Source organism: Podarcis liolepis (genome assembly GCF_965112155.1).
Source record: "Podarcis liolepis genome assembly, chromosome: 1".
In the NCBI taxonomy this organism is placed as follows: domain Eukaryota; kingdom Metazoa; phylum Chordata; class Lepidosauria; order Squamata; family Lacertidae; genus Podarcis; species Podarcis liolepis.
The window spans coordinates 22,497,347-22,512,915 of NC_139554.1; the positions used below are offsets into that span (position 1 = coordinate 22,497,347).

Genomic DNA, 15,569 nt, shown 5'->3' on the forward strand with positions numbered 1-15,569 from the left:
AAGTTAGACTGAGGGGGCTTGGCTCATGCGTCATTTTGCAAGCTTTAAGGCTGAGAGAAGATGTGAATCGGGCACATCCTGCTTCAAAAGCAACACCCCAGCCATTCTCATTGTTGTTAAATTAAATTTATATCCTGCCTTTCCTCTCAATGGAGCCCCACGGCAGTTCTCTTTCTCTTCCCCAAGCCCTATTCAGTCAATAAAAAAAATTAAACTTCCAGCATCTTTAGACCAGTGTTGGCAAAGAGGCCTGCCCAAATCCCTGGAGAGCCACTGGCACTCAGTGTAAACAATACTAAACTAGACAGACTAACGGCCAAGATTTGGTGCAAGGCAGTTTCCTCTGCTTATGATTCTTGTGCCACATTAACCAACCTGGACCCTGCATTTCTGACCTCGTGCAAAGCAGAACAGGTCTGTTCCTTGATGCCACCCTAGCTATCTACAGAAAAGTGCGCCTGGCACCAACACTACCAACTTTTAGGCAACAGGAAAATATGTTAAGACCTTCCCCAGGCATTTGGTTCTTAACTGGGATCAAATAGTATGACAACATGCTAGCCTGTAGTGGTGTTCCATTTTTTAGTAGGTGAGGTAGGGTTTTGTCCTTTACCGCAGGATGAGCACTTCTGATAAATGCCAACATTTTATTCTTTTCAGTGTTTGTTTTAACCTCTTTTTCAAAAAATGTAAATTGGTTTGAGATATTTTATGTAGTAAGCAAGAGGGCAAGAAGCAGCAGCAGCAGCTATGGATGTTACAATACCTGCAGTTCTGTCCTCAGTTGCTGTATCTGCCCCCGCAGTTTTTGCAATTCCTCCCTTTGCATATCATTCTCATGCCTTAGTTCCTCCAACTCCATGATGCTTGTGGTTTGGCTATCCAGACCTTCAATGCCAGACCCTTCTTTCAGGCTGTTTATCAACTTCTCTTTTGACTGAGATTTAAGACATAATTTTACTTATTTATATGAGCTGCTTAATTTTTATTCTTTTACAAAAATGAACATTACAGCCATGCATAAAACAACCTAACATATAGAAGTAATGTTAATGAAATTGCAAAGTAATCACCAGAGTCTATGCTTGATTGCACACACATTAAAAAATAATACCTTACATTTACTACCCCAAAAGGGCTCAATTTTAATCTGGCAACAGCAGGACTTGAAGGTGATGGCAGCTCCCTGTGGTTCCTCCTCAGCAGCTGTTACTTGGAGGGATACTAACTCTGTAACTAGTTATGTGTTCCTGCCAACCAACCCCATAGCTGCAAAACAACTGCTTTCGATGAAAGGGGTGCTGCCATGCTAGTTTTATTGTAATTATTGGTATGGTTTAAATAGATTATATATATATATATATATATATATATATATATATATGCAGGTTTTGGTGTCCTCGGGTGTCTTCCCGTGTAAAAGTTGGGGTGTCTAGGCGACGTTTCGACGAGGTCTCACTCGTCATCTTCAGGCTGGTGCTTTCGGCTTCTTGTTACTGGAACAGAGCGGGATCTCAGTGTTTGAGTTCCTATAAATACTGTAGAGGGGTGTGGTGTATTGCCTCAAAAGTTCTGGGCAGAGGGGAAGTTCCCAGGCTAGTGTTCTTTTCTTCTTTTGTTCCTTAATTACTTGAGGGATATCTTGAGTGATTTCTTGAGTGATATTCTGAGTACCACTTAGGTGGGTCATTAGGTGTGGATTAGTTGCTAAAGCCTTCGTGTCTTGACCTCTTGAATTTGTGAAGAGTTTTTCTGGGAAGATGGCTGTACTGCACTTAGTTGTGCTTTGGCTTGGCTTCGTGTATAGGGGCGAGCTGTGGTTTTGTGCCCTGTGCCAGCCAGATCTGTGTAGGGATTGCAGGGGGGTGCAGCATCCGGAGGTGCCACTATGGTTTGGTTACTGGATGGTGTCTGTAATTTATCTGTGGAGAGGGTCTGGGTTTGGGTCTGGTGTGGTTGATTGGTGGTGGCGTTCTGTGTGCCTCTGGATCTGGTGTCGGTTTTTGTGGGGAGGGCTAATTTCCAGATGTCTGGCAGGCGGGACGTGTCGTCACGCTTGTTCATGTTGTGAGGGTGTTTCTCTATCTCGATGGCTTCCATGATTATTCTCTTGTGGTGATGTTCCATGTTAAAGAGCAATTTGGAATCTGCAAAATTAATTTCGTGTCCTGTTTCTTTCATGTGTTGGAAAAGAGAGGAAGATTTTTCTTCTTTTTTGACGGCATTCTTGTGTTCTGCGATACGTGCATTTATTCGTCTGTTTGTTTGTCCAATGTACGTGGCTGGGCAGACTTTGCAGGGTATTTCATAGACCCCTTGGTTTTCCAACTGGATTTTATCTTTGGGGTTTCTGAGGATATTGGCTATTTTTTGGTTGGTGCAAAAGGCTGTTTTGATATTGTGTTTATGGAGGATTTTGCTAATTTTATCTGTAGTGCCCTTGATATAAGGAAGGAGGGCCATGCCATTGTTTTCTTCCGTGTCTTGGTTTTTGGGGGGTGTTTCTTTTTGGATTAGCTTCTTAACCCTGTTTTGCTGGTATCCATTGGCGATTAACACATTTGAGAGATTCTGTAACTCAGTTGTCAAGTGGTCTTTGTCAGCCAGGCGTTTGGTTCTGGAGATGAGGGTCTTGGCTACGGAGTTTATTTGTGCAGGGTGGTGGTGTGATTGAGCATGTAAGTAGCGGTTGGTGTGTGTTTTTTTCCGGTAGATAGTGTGTCCTAGGGAGCCATCAGGTTTTTTGTAGATTAGGACGTCAAGGAAGGGAAGCTGGTTGTTGGCTTCTATTTCCATAGTGAATTGTATTTTGGGGTGTAGGCTGTTGAGATGTGTGAGGAAGCTATCTAGTTTTTCTTTCCCGTGTGGCCAAATTACAAAGGTGTCGTCAACATATCTGAGCCAAAGTTTGGGTTTGTGTTCTGACTTGTCTAAAGCATTGGTTTCAAAGTGTTCCATGTACAGATTTGCGATGACCGGTGAGAGGGGTGATCCCATAGGTGCTCCTTCTATCTGTTTGTATCTTTGTCCATTGTGGATGAAGTACGTGTTGGTTAGGCAGTGGTTGGTCAGGTCCAGGATGTATTCGGGGGGATTGTATTTGTTTTGAATGGCTGTCAAGGCTTCATTAATGGGCACTTGTGTGAAGAGAGATACAACATCGAAGCTCACAAGTAGGTCATCGGGATGTAGGTTTTGCTTCTTTATTGTTTCTATGAACTGGAAGGAGTTTGTAACGTGTGAAGAGATGGATTCTGCATAGGGCTGAAGTTGCTTAGCGAGAAATTTAGCGAGATTTTGTAGAGGTGAGCCTATGGAGCTGACTATTGGTCTGAGTGGTGTTCCTTCTTTGTGTATCTTGGGGAGGCCGTAGAGTTTGGGGCATCTGGATGATTTTTCTCTGGGGATGATTCTTAGCTGGATTTCTTCACTGATAGGAGATGCTTTTATTTTGGATTTGGTGGTTTTTTCCAGATAGGTGGTGGGATCTGTTTTTATAGGTTGGTAGGTAGGGTCTTGGAGTAGATTTGATAGTTTTGCTTGGTAGTCCGATGTGTTCATCACAACAGTGGCATTACCTTTGTCTGCTGGGAGAATGATTATGTTGTTGTCTTTCCTCAGGTTGGTGAGTGCTTTCTGTTCTTCTTTGTGTAAATTGCTTCTGGGTGGTTTGCTGGAGCAGAGGATGTTGGTGACTTCAAGTCTGATTTTATTGGCTTCATCTGGGTTGATTTTGGTTAGGCTAGCTTCGACTCCGCATATGATGTTTTCCGTGGGGATGCGTCTCGGGGTAACTGCAAAGTTGAAACCTTTGGAGAGTACTTTGGTTTCAGTTGAGGTGAGGATCCTGTCTGATATGTTATGTACTGTTTGTTTCATGGGTTGTTGTGGAGGGTGGCTGGGCTTCTGGCGTCTCTCTAGTTTGTGGAGTTTGTTGGTGTGTGTGTCTGTCTTATGTGAGGTCTCAGTTTCAGCTCTCCAGACGGCTAGTTGTTTGCATTTGTCCCAGAGTGCAGGGTGGATTTTGTTACAGAGTTTGAGGTGAAGAGTGAGCAGATCTTTGTTGGTTTGGTTTAGTAGGTATCTTTTCTTATGTAGTTCGTTTCTGATTAGGGATAGTTCAGTTCGTTTCAGGATCCTTTCGGTAGCTGGGGTTTTAGAGTGGAATTTAAGTTGGAAGCATGTGGGAATTAAGTTGTTGTCTCGGCAGTTGCGTAGGAACAAGAGATCACATAAGATGGTGGCTCTTCGGATTTCTAGTTTCTCGTAGGTTCTTGTCAGCTGGAAGGTTTCCTCCCCGTAGAGGTGAGATATTTGTTTTCGTAGATTTTCACGGGTACAGGAATGCAGGTTTTGGTGTCCTCGGGTGTCTTCCCGTGTAAAAGTTGGGGTGTCTAGGCGACGTTTCGACGAGGTCTCACTCGTCATCTTCAGGCTGGTGCTTTCGGCTTCTTGTTACTGGAACAGAGCGGGATCTCAGTGTTTGAGTTCCTATAAATACTGTAGAGGGGTGTGGTGTATTGCCTCAAAAGTTCTGGGCAGAGGGGAAGTTCCCAGGCTAGTGTTCTTTTCTTCTTTTGTTCCTTAATTACTTGAGGGATATCTTGAGTGATTTCTTGAGTGATATTCTGAGTACCACTTAGGTGGGTCATTAGGTGTGGATTAGTTGCTAAAGCCTTCGTGTCTTGACCTCTTGAATTTGTGAAGAGTTTTTCTGGGAAGATGGCTGTACTGCACTTAGTTGTGCTTTGGCTTGGCTTCGTGTATAGGGGCGAGCTGTGGTTTTGTGCCCTGTGCCAGCCAGATCTGTGTAGGGATTGCAGGGGGGTGCAGCATCCGGAGGTGCCACTATGGTTTGGTTACTGGATGGTGTCTGTAATTTATCTGTGGAGAGGGTCTGGGTTTGGGTCTGGTGTGGTTGATTGGTGGTGGCGTTCTGTGTGCCTCTGGATCTGGTGTCGGTTTTTGTGGGGAGGGCTAATTTCCAGATGTCTGGCAGGCGGGACGTGTCGTCACGCTTGTTCATGTTGTGAGGGTGTTTCTCTATCTCGATGGCTTCCATGATTATTCTCTTGTGGTGATGTTCCATGTTAAAGAGCAATTTGGAATCTGCAAAATTAATTTCGTGTCCTGTTTCTTTCATGTGTTGGAAAAGAGAGGAAGATTTTTCTTCTTTTTTGACGGCATTCTTGTGTTCTGCGATACGTGCATTTATTCGTCTGTTTGTTTGTCCAATGTACGTGGCTGGGCAGACTTTGCAGGGTATTTCATAGACCCCTTGGTTTTCCAACTGGATTTTATCTTTGGGGTTTCTGAGGATATTGGCTATTTTTTGGTTGGTGCAAAAGGCTGTTTTGATATTGTGTTTATGGAGGATTTTGCTAATTTTATCTGTAGTGCCCTTGATATAAGGAAGGAGGGCCATGCCATTGTTTTCTTCCGTGTCTTGGTTTTTGGGGGGTGTTTCTTTTTGGATTAGCTTCTTAACCCTGTTTTGCTGGTATCCATTGGCGATTAACACATTTGAGAGATTCTGTAACTCAGTTGTCAAGTGGTCTTTGTCAGCCAGGCGTTTGGTTCTGGAGATGAGGGTCTTGGCTACGGAGTTTATTTGTGCAGGGTGGTGGTGTGATTGAGCATGTAAGTAGCGGTTGGTGTGTGTTTTTTTCCGGTAGATAGTGTGTCCTAGGGAGCCATCAGGTTTTTTGTAGATTAGGACGTCAAGGAAGGGAAGCTGGTTGTTGGCTTCTATTTCCATAGTGAATTGTATTTTGGGGTGTAGGCTGTTGAGATGTGTGAGGAAGCTATCTAGTTTTTCTTTCCCGTGTGGCCAAATTACAAAGGTGTCGTCAACATATCTGAGCCAAAGTTTGGGTTTGTGTTCTGACTTGTCTAAAGCATTGGTTTCAAAGTGTTCCATGTACAGATTTGCGATGACCGGTGAGAGGGGTGATCCCATAGGTGCTCCTTCTATCTGTTTGTATCTTTGTCCATTGTGGATGAAGTACGTGTTGGTTAGGCAGTGGTTGGTCAGGTCCAGGATGTATTCGGGGGGATTGTATTTGTTTTGAATGGCTGTCAAGGCTTCATTAATGGGCACTTGTGTGAAGAGAGATACAACATCGAAGCTCACAAGTAGGTCATCGGGATGTAGGTTTTGCTTCTTTATTGTTTCTATGAACTGGAAGGAGTTTGTAACGTGTGAAGAGATGGATTCTGCATAGGGCTGAAGTTGCTTAGCGAGAAATTTAGCGAGATTTTGTAGAGGTGAGCCTATGGAGCTGACTATTGGTCTGAGTGGTGTTCCTTCTTTGTGTATCTTGGGGAGGCCGTAGAGTTTGGGGCATCTGGATGATTTTTCTCTGGGGATGATTCTTAGCTGGATTTCTTCACTGATAGGAGATGCTTTTATTTTGGATTTGGTGGTTTTTTCCAGATAGGTGGTGGGATCTGTTTTTATAGGTTGGTAGGTAGGGTCTTGGAGTAGATTTGATAGTTTTGCTTGGTAGTCCGATGTGTTCATCACAACAGTGGCATTACCTTTGTCTGCTGGGAGAATGATTATGTTGTTGTCTTTCCTCAGGTTGGTGAGTGCTTTCTGTTCTTCTTTGTGTAAATTGCTTCTGGGTGGTTTGCTGGAGCAGAGGATGTTGGTGACTTCAAGTCTGATTTTATTGGCTTCATCTGGGTTGATTTTGGTTAGGCTAGCTTCGACTCCGCATATGATGTTTTCCGTGGGGATGCGTCTCGGGGTAACTGCAAAGTTGAAACCTTTGGAGAGTACTTTGGTTTCAGTTGAGGTGAGGATCCTGTCTGATATGTTATGTACTGTTTGTTTCATGGGTTGTTGTGGAGGGTGGCTGGGCTTCTGGCGTCTCTCTAGTTTGTGGAGTTTGTTGGTGTGTGTGTCTGTCTTATGTGAGGTCTCAGTTTCAGCTCTCCAGACGGCTAGTTGTTTGCATTTGTCCCAGAGTGCAGGGTGGATTTTGTTACAGAGTTTGAGGTGAAGAGTGAGCAGATCTTTGTTGGTTTGGTTTAGTAGGTATCTTTTCTTATGTAGTTCGTTTCTGATTAGGGATAGTTCAGTTCGTTTCAGGATCCTTTCGGTAGCTGGGGTTTTAGAGTGGAATTTAAGTTGGAAGCATGTGGGAATTAAGTTGTTGTCTCGGCAGTTGCGTAGGAACAAGAGATCACATAAGATGGTGGCTCTTCGGATTTCTAGTTTCTCGTAGGTTCTTGTCAGCTGGAAGGTTTCCTCCCCGTAGAGGTGAGATATTTGTTTTCGTAGATTTTCACGGGTACAGGAATGCAGGTTTTGGTGTCCTCGGGTGTCTTCCCGTGTAAAAGTTGGGGTGTCTAGGCGACGTTTCGACGAGGTCTCACTCGTCATCTTCAGGCTGGTGCTTTCGGCTTCTTGTTACTGGAACAGAGCGGGATCTCAGTGTTTGAGTTCCTATAAATACTGTAGAGGGGTGTGGTGTATTGCCTCAAAAGTTCTGGGCAGAGGGGAAGTTCCCAGGCTAGTGTTCTTTTCTTCTTTTGTTCCTTAATTACTTGAGGGATATCTTGAGTGATTTCTTGAGTGATATTCTGAGTACCACTTAGGTGGGTCATTAGGTGTGGATTAGTTGCTAAAGCCTTCGTGTCTTGACCTCTTGAATTTGTGAAGAGTTTTTCTGGGAAGATGGCTGTACTGCACTTAGTTGTGCTTTGGCTTGGCTTCGTGTATAGGGGCGAGCTGTGGTTTTGTGCCCTGTGCCAGCCAGATCTGTGTAGGGATTGCAGGGGGGTGCAGCATCCGGAGGTGCCACTATGGTTTGGTTACTGGATGGTGTCTGTAATTTATCTGTGGAGAGGGTCTGGGTTTGGGTCTGGTGTGGTTGATTGGTGGTGGCGTTCTGTGTGCCTCTGGATCTGGTGTCGGTTTTTGTGGGGAGGGCTAATTTCCAGATGTCTGGCAGGCGGGACGTGTCGTCACGCTTGTTCATGTTGTGAGGGTGTTTCTCTATCTCGATGGCTTCCATGATTATTCTCTTGTGGTGATGTTCCATGTTAAAGAGCAATTTGGAATCTGCAAAATTAATTTCGTGTCCTGTTTCTTTCATGTGTTGGAAAAGAGAGGAAGATTTTTCTTCTTTTTTGACGGCATTCTTGTGTTCTGCGATACGTGCATTTATTCGTCTGTTTGTTTGTCCAATGTACGTGGCTGGGCAGACTTTGCAGGGTATTTCATAGACCCCTTGGTTTTCCAACTGGATTTTATCTTTGGGGTTTCTGAGGATATTGGCTATTTTTTGGTTGGTGCAAAAGGCTGTTTTGATATTGTGTTTATGGAGGATTTTGCTAATTTTATCTGTAGTGCCCTTGATATAAGGAAGGAGGGCCATGCCATTGTTTTCTTCCGTGTCTTGGTTTTTGGGGGGTGTTTCTTTTTGGATTAGCTTCTTAACCCTGTTTTGCTGGTATCCATTGGCGATTAACACATTTGAGAGATTCTGTAACTCAGTTGTCAAGTGGTCTTTGTCAGCCAGGCGTTTGGTTCTGGAGATGAGGGTCTTGGCTACGGAGTTTATTTGTGCAGGGTGGTGGTGTGATTGAGCATGTAAGTAGCGGTTGGTGTGTGTTTTTTTCCGGTAGATAGTGTGTCCTAGGGAGCCATCAGGTTTTTTGTAGATTAGGACGTCAAGGAAGGGAAGCTGGTTGTTGGCTTCTATTTCCATAGTGAATTGTATTTTGGGGTGTAGGCTGTTGAGATGTGTGAGGAAGCTATCTAGTTTTTCTTTCCCGTGTGGCCAAATTACAAAGGTGTCGTCAACATATCTGAGCCAAAGTTTGGGTTTGTGTTCTGACTTGTCTAAAGCATTGGTTTCAAAGTGTTCCATGTACAGATTTGCGATGACCGGTGAGAGGGGTGATCCCATAGGTGCTCCTTCTATCTGTTTGTATCTTTGTCCATTGTGGATGAAGTACGTGTTGGTTAGGCAGTGGTTGGTCAGGTCCAGGATGTATTCGGGGGGATTGTATTTGTTTTGAATGGCTGTCAAGGCTTCATTAATGGGCACTTGTGTGAAGAGAGATACAACATCGAAGCTCACAAGTAGGTCATCGGGATGTAGGTTTTGCTTCTTTATTGTTTCTATGAACTGGAAGGAGTTTGTAACGTGTGAAGAGATGGATTCTGCATAGGGCTGAAGTTGCTTAGCGAGAAATTTAGCGAGATTTTGTAGAGGTGAGCCTATGGAGCTGACTATTGGTCTGAGTGGTGTTCCTTCTTTGTGTATCTTGGGGAGGCCGTAGAGTTTGGGGCATCTGGATGATTTTTCTCTGGGGATGATTCTTAGCTGGATTTCTTCACTGATAGGAGATGCTTTTATTTTGGATTTGGTGGTTTTTTCCAGATAGGTGGTGGGATCTGTTTTTATAGGTTGGTAGGTAGGGTCTTGGAGTAGATTTGATAGTTTTGCTTGGTAGTCCGATGTGTTCATCACAACAGTGGCATTACCTTTGTCTGCTGGGAGAATGATTATGTTGTTGTCTTTCCTCAGGTTGGTGAGTGCTTTCTGTTCTTCTTTGTGTAAATTGCTTCTGGGTGGTTTGCTGGAGCAGAGGATGTTGGTGACTTCAAGTCTGATTTTATTGGCTTCATCTGGGTTGATTTTGGTTAGGCTAGCTTCGACTCCGCATATGATGTTTTCCGTGGGGATGCGTCTCGGGGTAACTGCAAAGTTGAAACCTTTGGAGAGTACTTTGGTTTCAGTTGAGGTGAGGATCCTGTCTGATATGTTATGTACTGTTTGTTTCATGGGTTGTTGTGGAGGGTGGCTGGGCTTCTGGCGTCTCTCTAGTTTGTGGAGTTTGTTGGTGTGTGTGTCTGTCTTATGTGAGGTCTCAGTTTCAGCTCTCCAGACGGCTAGTTGTTTGCATTTGTCCCAGAGTGCAGGGTGGATTTTGTTACAGAGTTTGAGGTGAAGAGTGAGCAGATCTTTGTTGGTTTGGTTTAGTAGGTATCTTTTCTTATGTAGTTCGTTTCTGATTAGGGATAGTTCAGTTCGTTTCAGGATCCTTTCGGTAGCTGGGGTTTTAGAGTGGAATTTAAGTTGGAAGCATGTGGGAATTAAGTTGTTGTCTCGGCAGTTGCGTAGGAACAAGAGATCACATAAGATGGTGGCTCTTCGGATTTCTAGTTTCTCGTAGGTTCTTGTCAGCTGGAAGGTTTCCTCCCCGTAGAGGTGAGATATTTGTTTTCGTAGATTTTCACGGGTACAGGAATGCAGGTTTTGGTGTCCTCGGGTGTCTTCCCGTGTAAAAGTTGGGGTGTCTAGGCGACGTTTCGACGAGGTCTCACTCGTCATCTTCAGGCTGGTGCTTTCGGCTTCTTGTTACTGGAACAGAGCGGGATCTCAGTGTTTGAGTTCCTATAAATACTGTAGAGGGGTGTGGTGTATTGCCTCAAAAGTTCTGGGCAGAGGGGAAGTTCCCAGGCTAGTGTTCTTTTCTTCTTTTGTTCCTTAATTACTTGAGGGATATCTTGAGTGATTTCTTGAGTGATATTCTGAGTACCACTTAGGTGGGTCATTAGGTGTGGATTAGTTGCTAAAGCCTTCGTGTCTTGACCTCTTGAATTTGTGAAGAGTTTTTCTGGGAAGATGGCTGTACTGCACTTAGTTGTGCTTTGGCTTGGCTTCGTGTATAGGGGCGAGCTGTGGTTTTGTGCCCTGTGCCAGCCAGATCTGTGTAGGGATTGCAGGGGGGTGCAGCATCCGGAGGTGCCACTATGGTTTGGTTACTGGATGGTGTCTGTAATTTATCTGTGGAGAGGGTCTGGGTTTGGGTCTGGTGTGGTTGATTGGTGGTGGCGTTCTGTGTGCCTCTGGATCTGGTGTCGGTTTTTGTGGGGAGGGCTAATTTCCAGATGTCTGGCAGGCGGGACGTGTCGTCACGCTTGTTCATGTTGTGAGGGTGTTTCTCTATCTCGATGGCTTCCATGATTATTCTCTTGTGGTGATGTTCCATGTTAAAGAGCAATTTGGAATCTGCAAAATTAATTTCGTGTCCTGTTTCTTTCATGTGTTGGAAAAGAGAGGAAGATTTTTCTTCTTTTTTGACGGCATTCTTGTGTTCTGCGATACGTGCATTTATTCGTCTGTTTGTTTGTCCAATGTACGTGGCTGGGCAGACTTTGCAGGGTATTTCATAGACCCCTTGGTTTTCCAACTGGATTTTATCTTTGGGGTTTCTGAGGATATTGGCTATTTTTTGGTTGGTGCAAAAGGCTGTTTTGATATTGTGTTTATGGAGGATTTTGCTAATTTTATCTGTAGTGCCCTTGATATAAGGAAGGAGGGCCATGCCATTGTTTTCTTCCGTGTCTTGGTTTTTGGGGGGTGTTTCTTTTTGGATTAGCTTCTTAACCCTGTTTTGCTGGTATCCATTGGCGATTAACACATTTGAGAGATTCTGTAACTCAGTTGTCAAGTGGTCTTTGTCAGCCAGGCGTTTGGTTCTGGAGATGAGGGTCTTGGCTACGGAGTTTATTTGTGCAGGGTGGTGGTGTGATTGAGCATGTAAGTAGCGGTTGGTGTGTGTTTTTTTCCGGTAGATAGTGTGTCCTAGGGAGCCATCAGGTTTTTTGTAGATTAGGACGTCAAGGAAGGGAAGCTGGTTGTTGGCTTCTATTTCCATAGTGAATTGTATTTTGGGGTGTAGGCTGTTGAGATGTGTGAGGAAGCTATCTAGTTTTTCTTTCCCGTGTGGCCAAATTACAAAGGTGTCGTCAACATATCTGAGCCAAAGTTTGGGTTTGTGTTCTGACTTGTCTAAAGCATTGGTTTCAAAGTGTTCCATGTACAGATTTGCGATGACCGGTGAGAGGGGTGATCCCATAGGTGCTCCTTCTATCTGTTTGTATCTTTGTCCATTGTGGATGAAGTACGTGTTGGTTAGGCAGTGGTTGGTCAGGTCCAGGATGTATTCGGGGGGATTGTATTTGTTTTGAATGGCTGTCAAGGCTTCATTAATGGGCACTTGTGTGAAGAGAGATACAACATCGAAGCTCACAAGTAGGTCATCGGGATGTAGGTTTTGCTTCTTTATTGTTTCTATGAACTGGAAGGAGTTTGTAACGTGTGAAGAGATGGATTCTGCATAGGGCTGAAGTTGCTTAGCGAGAAATTTAGCGAGATTTTGTAGAGGTGAGCCTATGGAGCTGACTATTGGTCTGAGTGGTGTTCCTTCTTTGTGTATCTTGGGGAGGCCGTAGAGTTTGGGGCATCTGGATGATTTTTCTCTGGGGATGATTCTTAGCTGGATTTCTTCACTGATAGGAGATGCTTTTATTTTGGATTTGGTGGTTTTTTCCAGATAGGTGGTGGGATCTGTTTTTATAGGTTGGTAGGTAGGGTCTTGGAGTAGATTTGATAGTTTTGCTTGGTAGTCCGATGTGTTCATCACAACAGTGGCATTACCTTTGTCTGCTGGGAGAATGATTATGTTGTTGTCTTTCCTCAGGTTGGTGAGTATCTCTCTTCACACAAGTGCCCATTAATGAAGCCTTGACAGCCATTCAAAACAAATACAATCCCCCCGAATACATCCTGGACCTGACCAACCACTGCCTAACCAACACGTACTTCATCCACAATGGACAAAGATACAAACAGATAGAAGGAGCACCTATGGGATCACCCCTCTCACCGGTCATCGCAAATCTGTACATGGAACACTTTGAAACCAATGCTTTAGACAAGTCAGAACACAAACCCAAACTTTGGCTCAGATATGTTGACGACACCTTTGTAATTTGGCCACACGGGAAAGAAAAACTAGATAGCTTCCTCACACATCTCAACAGCCTACACCCCAAAATACAATTCACTATGGAAATAGAAGCCAACAACCAGCTTCCCTTCCTTGACGTCCTAATCTACAAAAAACCTGATGGCTCCCTAGGACACACTATCTACCGGAAAAAAACACACACCAACCGCTACTTACATGCTCAATCACACCACCACCCTGCACAAATAAACTCCGTAGCCAAGACCCTCATCTCCAGAACCAAACGCCTGGCTGACAAAGACCACTTGACAACTGAGTTACAGAATCTCTCAAATGTGTTAATCGCCAATGGATACCAGCAAAACAGGGTTAAGAAGCTAATCCAAAAAGAAACACCCCCCAAAAACCAAGACACGGAAGAAAACAATGGCATGGCCCTCCTTCCTTATATCAAGGGCACTACAGATAAAATTAGCAAAATCCTCCATAAACACAATATCAAAACAGCCTTTTGCACCAACCAAAAAAATAGCCAATATCCTCAGAAACCCCAAAGATAAAATCCAGTTGGAAAACCAAGGGGTCTATGAAATACCCTGCAAAGTCTGCCCAGCCACGTACATTGGACAAACAAACAGACGAATAAATGCACGTATCGCAGAACACAAGAATGCCGTCAAAAAAGAAGAAAAATCTTCCTCTCTTTTCCAACACATGAAAGAAACAGGACACGAAATTAATTTTGCAGATTCCAAATTGCTCTTTAACATGGAACATCACCACAAGAGAATAATCATGGAAGCCATCGAGATAGAGAAACACCCTCACAACATGAACAAGCGTGACGACACGTCCCGCCTGCCAGACATCTGGAAATTAGCCCTCCCCACAAAAACCGACACCAGATCCAGAGGCACACAGAACGCCACCACCAATCAACCACACCAGACCCAAACCCAGACCCTCTCCACAGATAAATTACAGACACCATCCAGTAACCAAACCATAGTGGCACCTCCGGATGCTGCACCCCCCTGCAATCCCTACACAGATCTGGCTGGCACAGGGCACAAAACCACAGCTCGCCCCTATACACGAAGCCAAGCCAAAGCACAACTAAGTGCAGTACAGCCATCTTCCCAGAAAAACTCTTCACAAATTCAAGAGGTCAAGACACGAAGGCTTTAGCAACTAATCCACACCTAATGACCCACCTAAGTGGTACTCAGAATATCACTCAAGAAATCACTCAAGATATCCCTCAAGTAATTAAGGAACAAAAGAAGAAAAGAACACTAGCCTGGGAACTTCCCCTCTGCCCAGAACTTTTGAGGCAATACACCACACCCCTCTACAGTATTTATAGGAACTCAAACACTGAGATCCCGCTCTGTTCCAGTAACAAGAAGCCGAAAGCACCAGCCTGAAGATGACGAGTGAGACCTCGTCGAAACGTCGCCTAGACACCCCAACTTTTACACGGGAAGACACCCGAGGACACCAAAACCTGCATTCCTGTACCCGTGAAAATCTACGAAAACAAATATCTCACCTCTACGGGGAGGAAACCTTCCAGCTGACAAGAACCTACGAGAAACTAGAAATCCGAAGAGCCACCATCTTATGTGATCTCTTGTTCCTACGCAACTGCCGAGACAACAACTTAATTCCCACATGCTTCCAACTTAAATTCCACTCTAAAACCCCAGCTACCGAAAGGATCCTGAAACGAACTGAACTATCCCTAATCAGAAACGAACTACATAAGAAAAGATACCTACTAAACCAAACCAACAAAGATCTGCTCACTCTTCACCTCAAACTCTGTAACAAAATCCACCCTGCACTCTGGGACAAATGCAAACAACTAGCCGTCTGGAGAGCTGAAACTGAGACCTCACATAAGACAGACACACACACCAACAAACTCCACAAACTAGAGAGACGCCAGAAGCCCAGCCACCCTCCACAACAACCCATGAAACAAACAGTACATAACATATCAGACAGGATCCTCACCTCAACTGAAACCAAAGTACTCTCCAAAGGTTTCAACTTTGCAGTTACCCCGAGACGCATCCCCACGGAAAACATCATATGCGGAGTCGAAGCTAGCCTAACCAAAATCAACCCAGATGAAGCCAATAAAATCAGACTTGAAGTCACCAACATCCTCTGCTCCAGCAAACCACCCAGAAGCAATTTACACAAAGAAGAACAGAAAGCACTCACCAACCTGAGGAAAGACAACAACATAATCATTCTCCCAGCAGACAAAGGTAATGCCACTGTTGTGATGAACACATCGGACTACCAAGCAAAACTATCAAATCTACTCCAAGACCCTACCTACCAACCTATAAAAACAGATCCCACCACCTATCTGGAAAAAACCACCAAATCCAAAATAAAAGCATCTCCTATCAGTGAAGAAATCCAGCTAAGAATCATCCCCAGAGAAAAATCATCCAGATGCCCCAAACTCTACGGCCTCCCCAAGATACACAAAGAAGGAACACCACTCAGACCAATAGTCAGCTCCATAGGCTCACCTCTACAAAATCTCGCTAAATTTCTCGCTAAGCAACTTCAGCCCTATGCAGAATCCATCTCTTCACACGTTACAAACTCCTTCCAGTTCATAGAAACAATAAAGAAGCAAAACCTACATCCCGATGACCTACTTGTGAGCTTCGATGTTGTATCTCTCTTCACACAAGTGCCCATTAATGAAGCCTTGACAGCCATTCAAAACAAATACAATCCCCCCGAATACATCCTGGACCTGACCA

The 15,569-nt window shown here is 44.3% G+C and overlaps 2 protein-coding genes across 3 annotated transcripts in view; both read right to left on the reverse strand.

Moving 5' to 3' along the window:
* Window positions 1-15,569, reverse strand: part of LOC310706715 (endogenous retrovirus group 3 member 1 Env polyprotein-like) — an 874,531-nt gene that overhangs the window by 761,084 nt on the left and 97,878 nt on the right. The window lies entirely within an intron of this gene.
* GOLGA5 (golgin A5) overlaps window positions 1-15,569 on the reverse strand; it is a 41,475-nt gene that overhangs the window by 12,207 nt on the left and 13,699 nt on the right. For both annotated transcript variants that reach the window (XM_083501939.1, XM_083501940.1), the window contains exon 7: window positions 767-937. In XM_083501939.1, coding sequence (XP_083358065.1) covers window positions 767-937 — 171 coding nt within the window. The remainder of the gene's footprint in view (window positions 1-766; window positions 938-15,569) is intronic.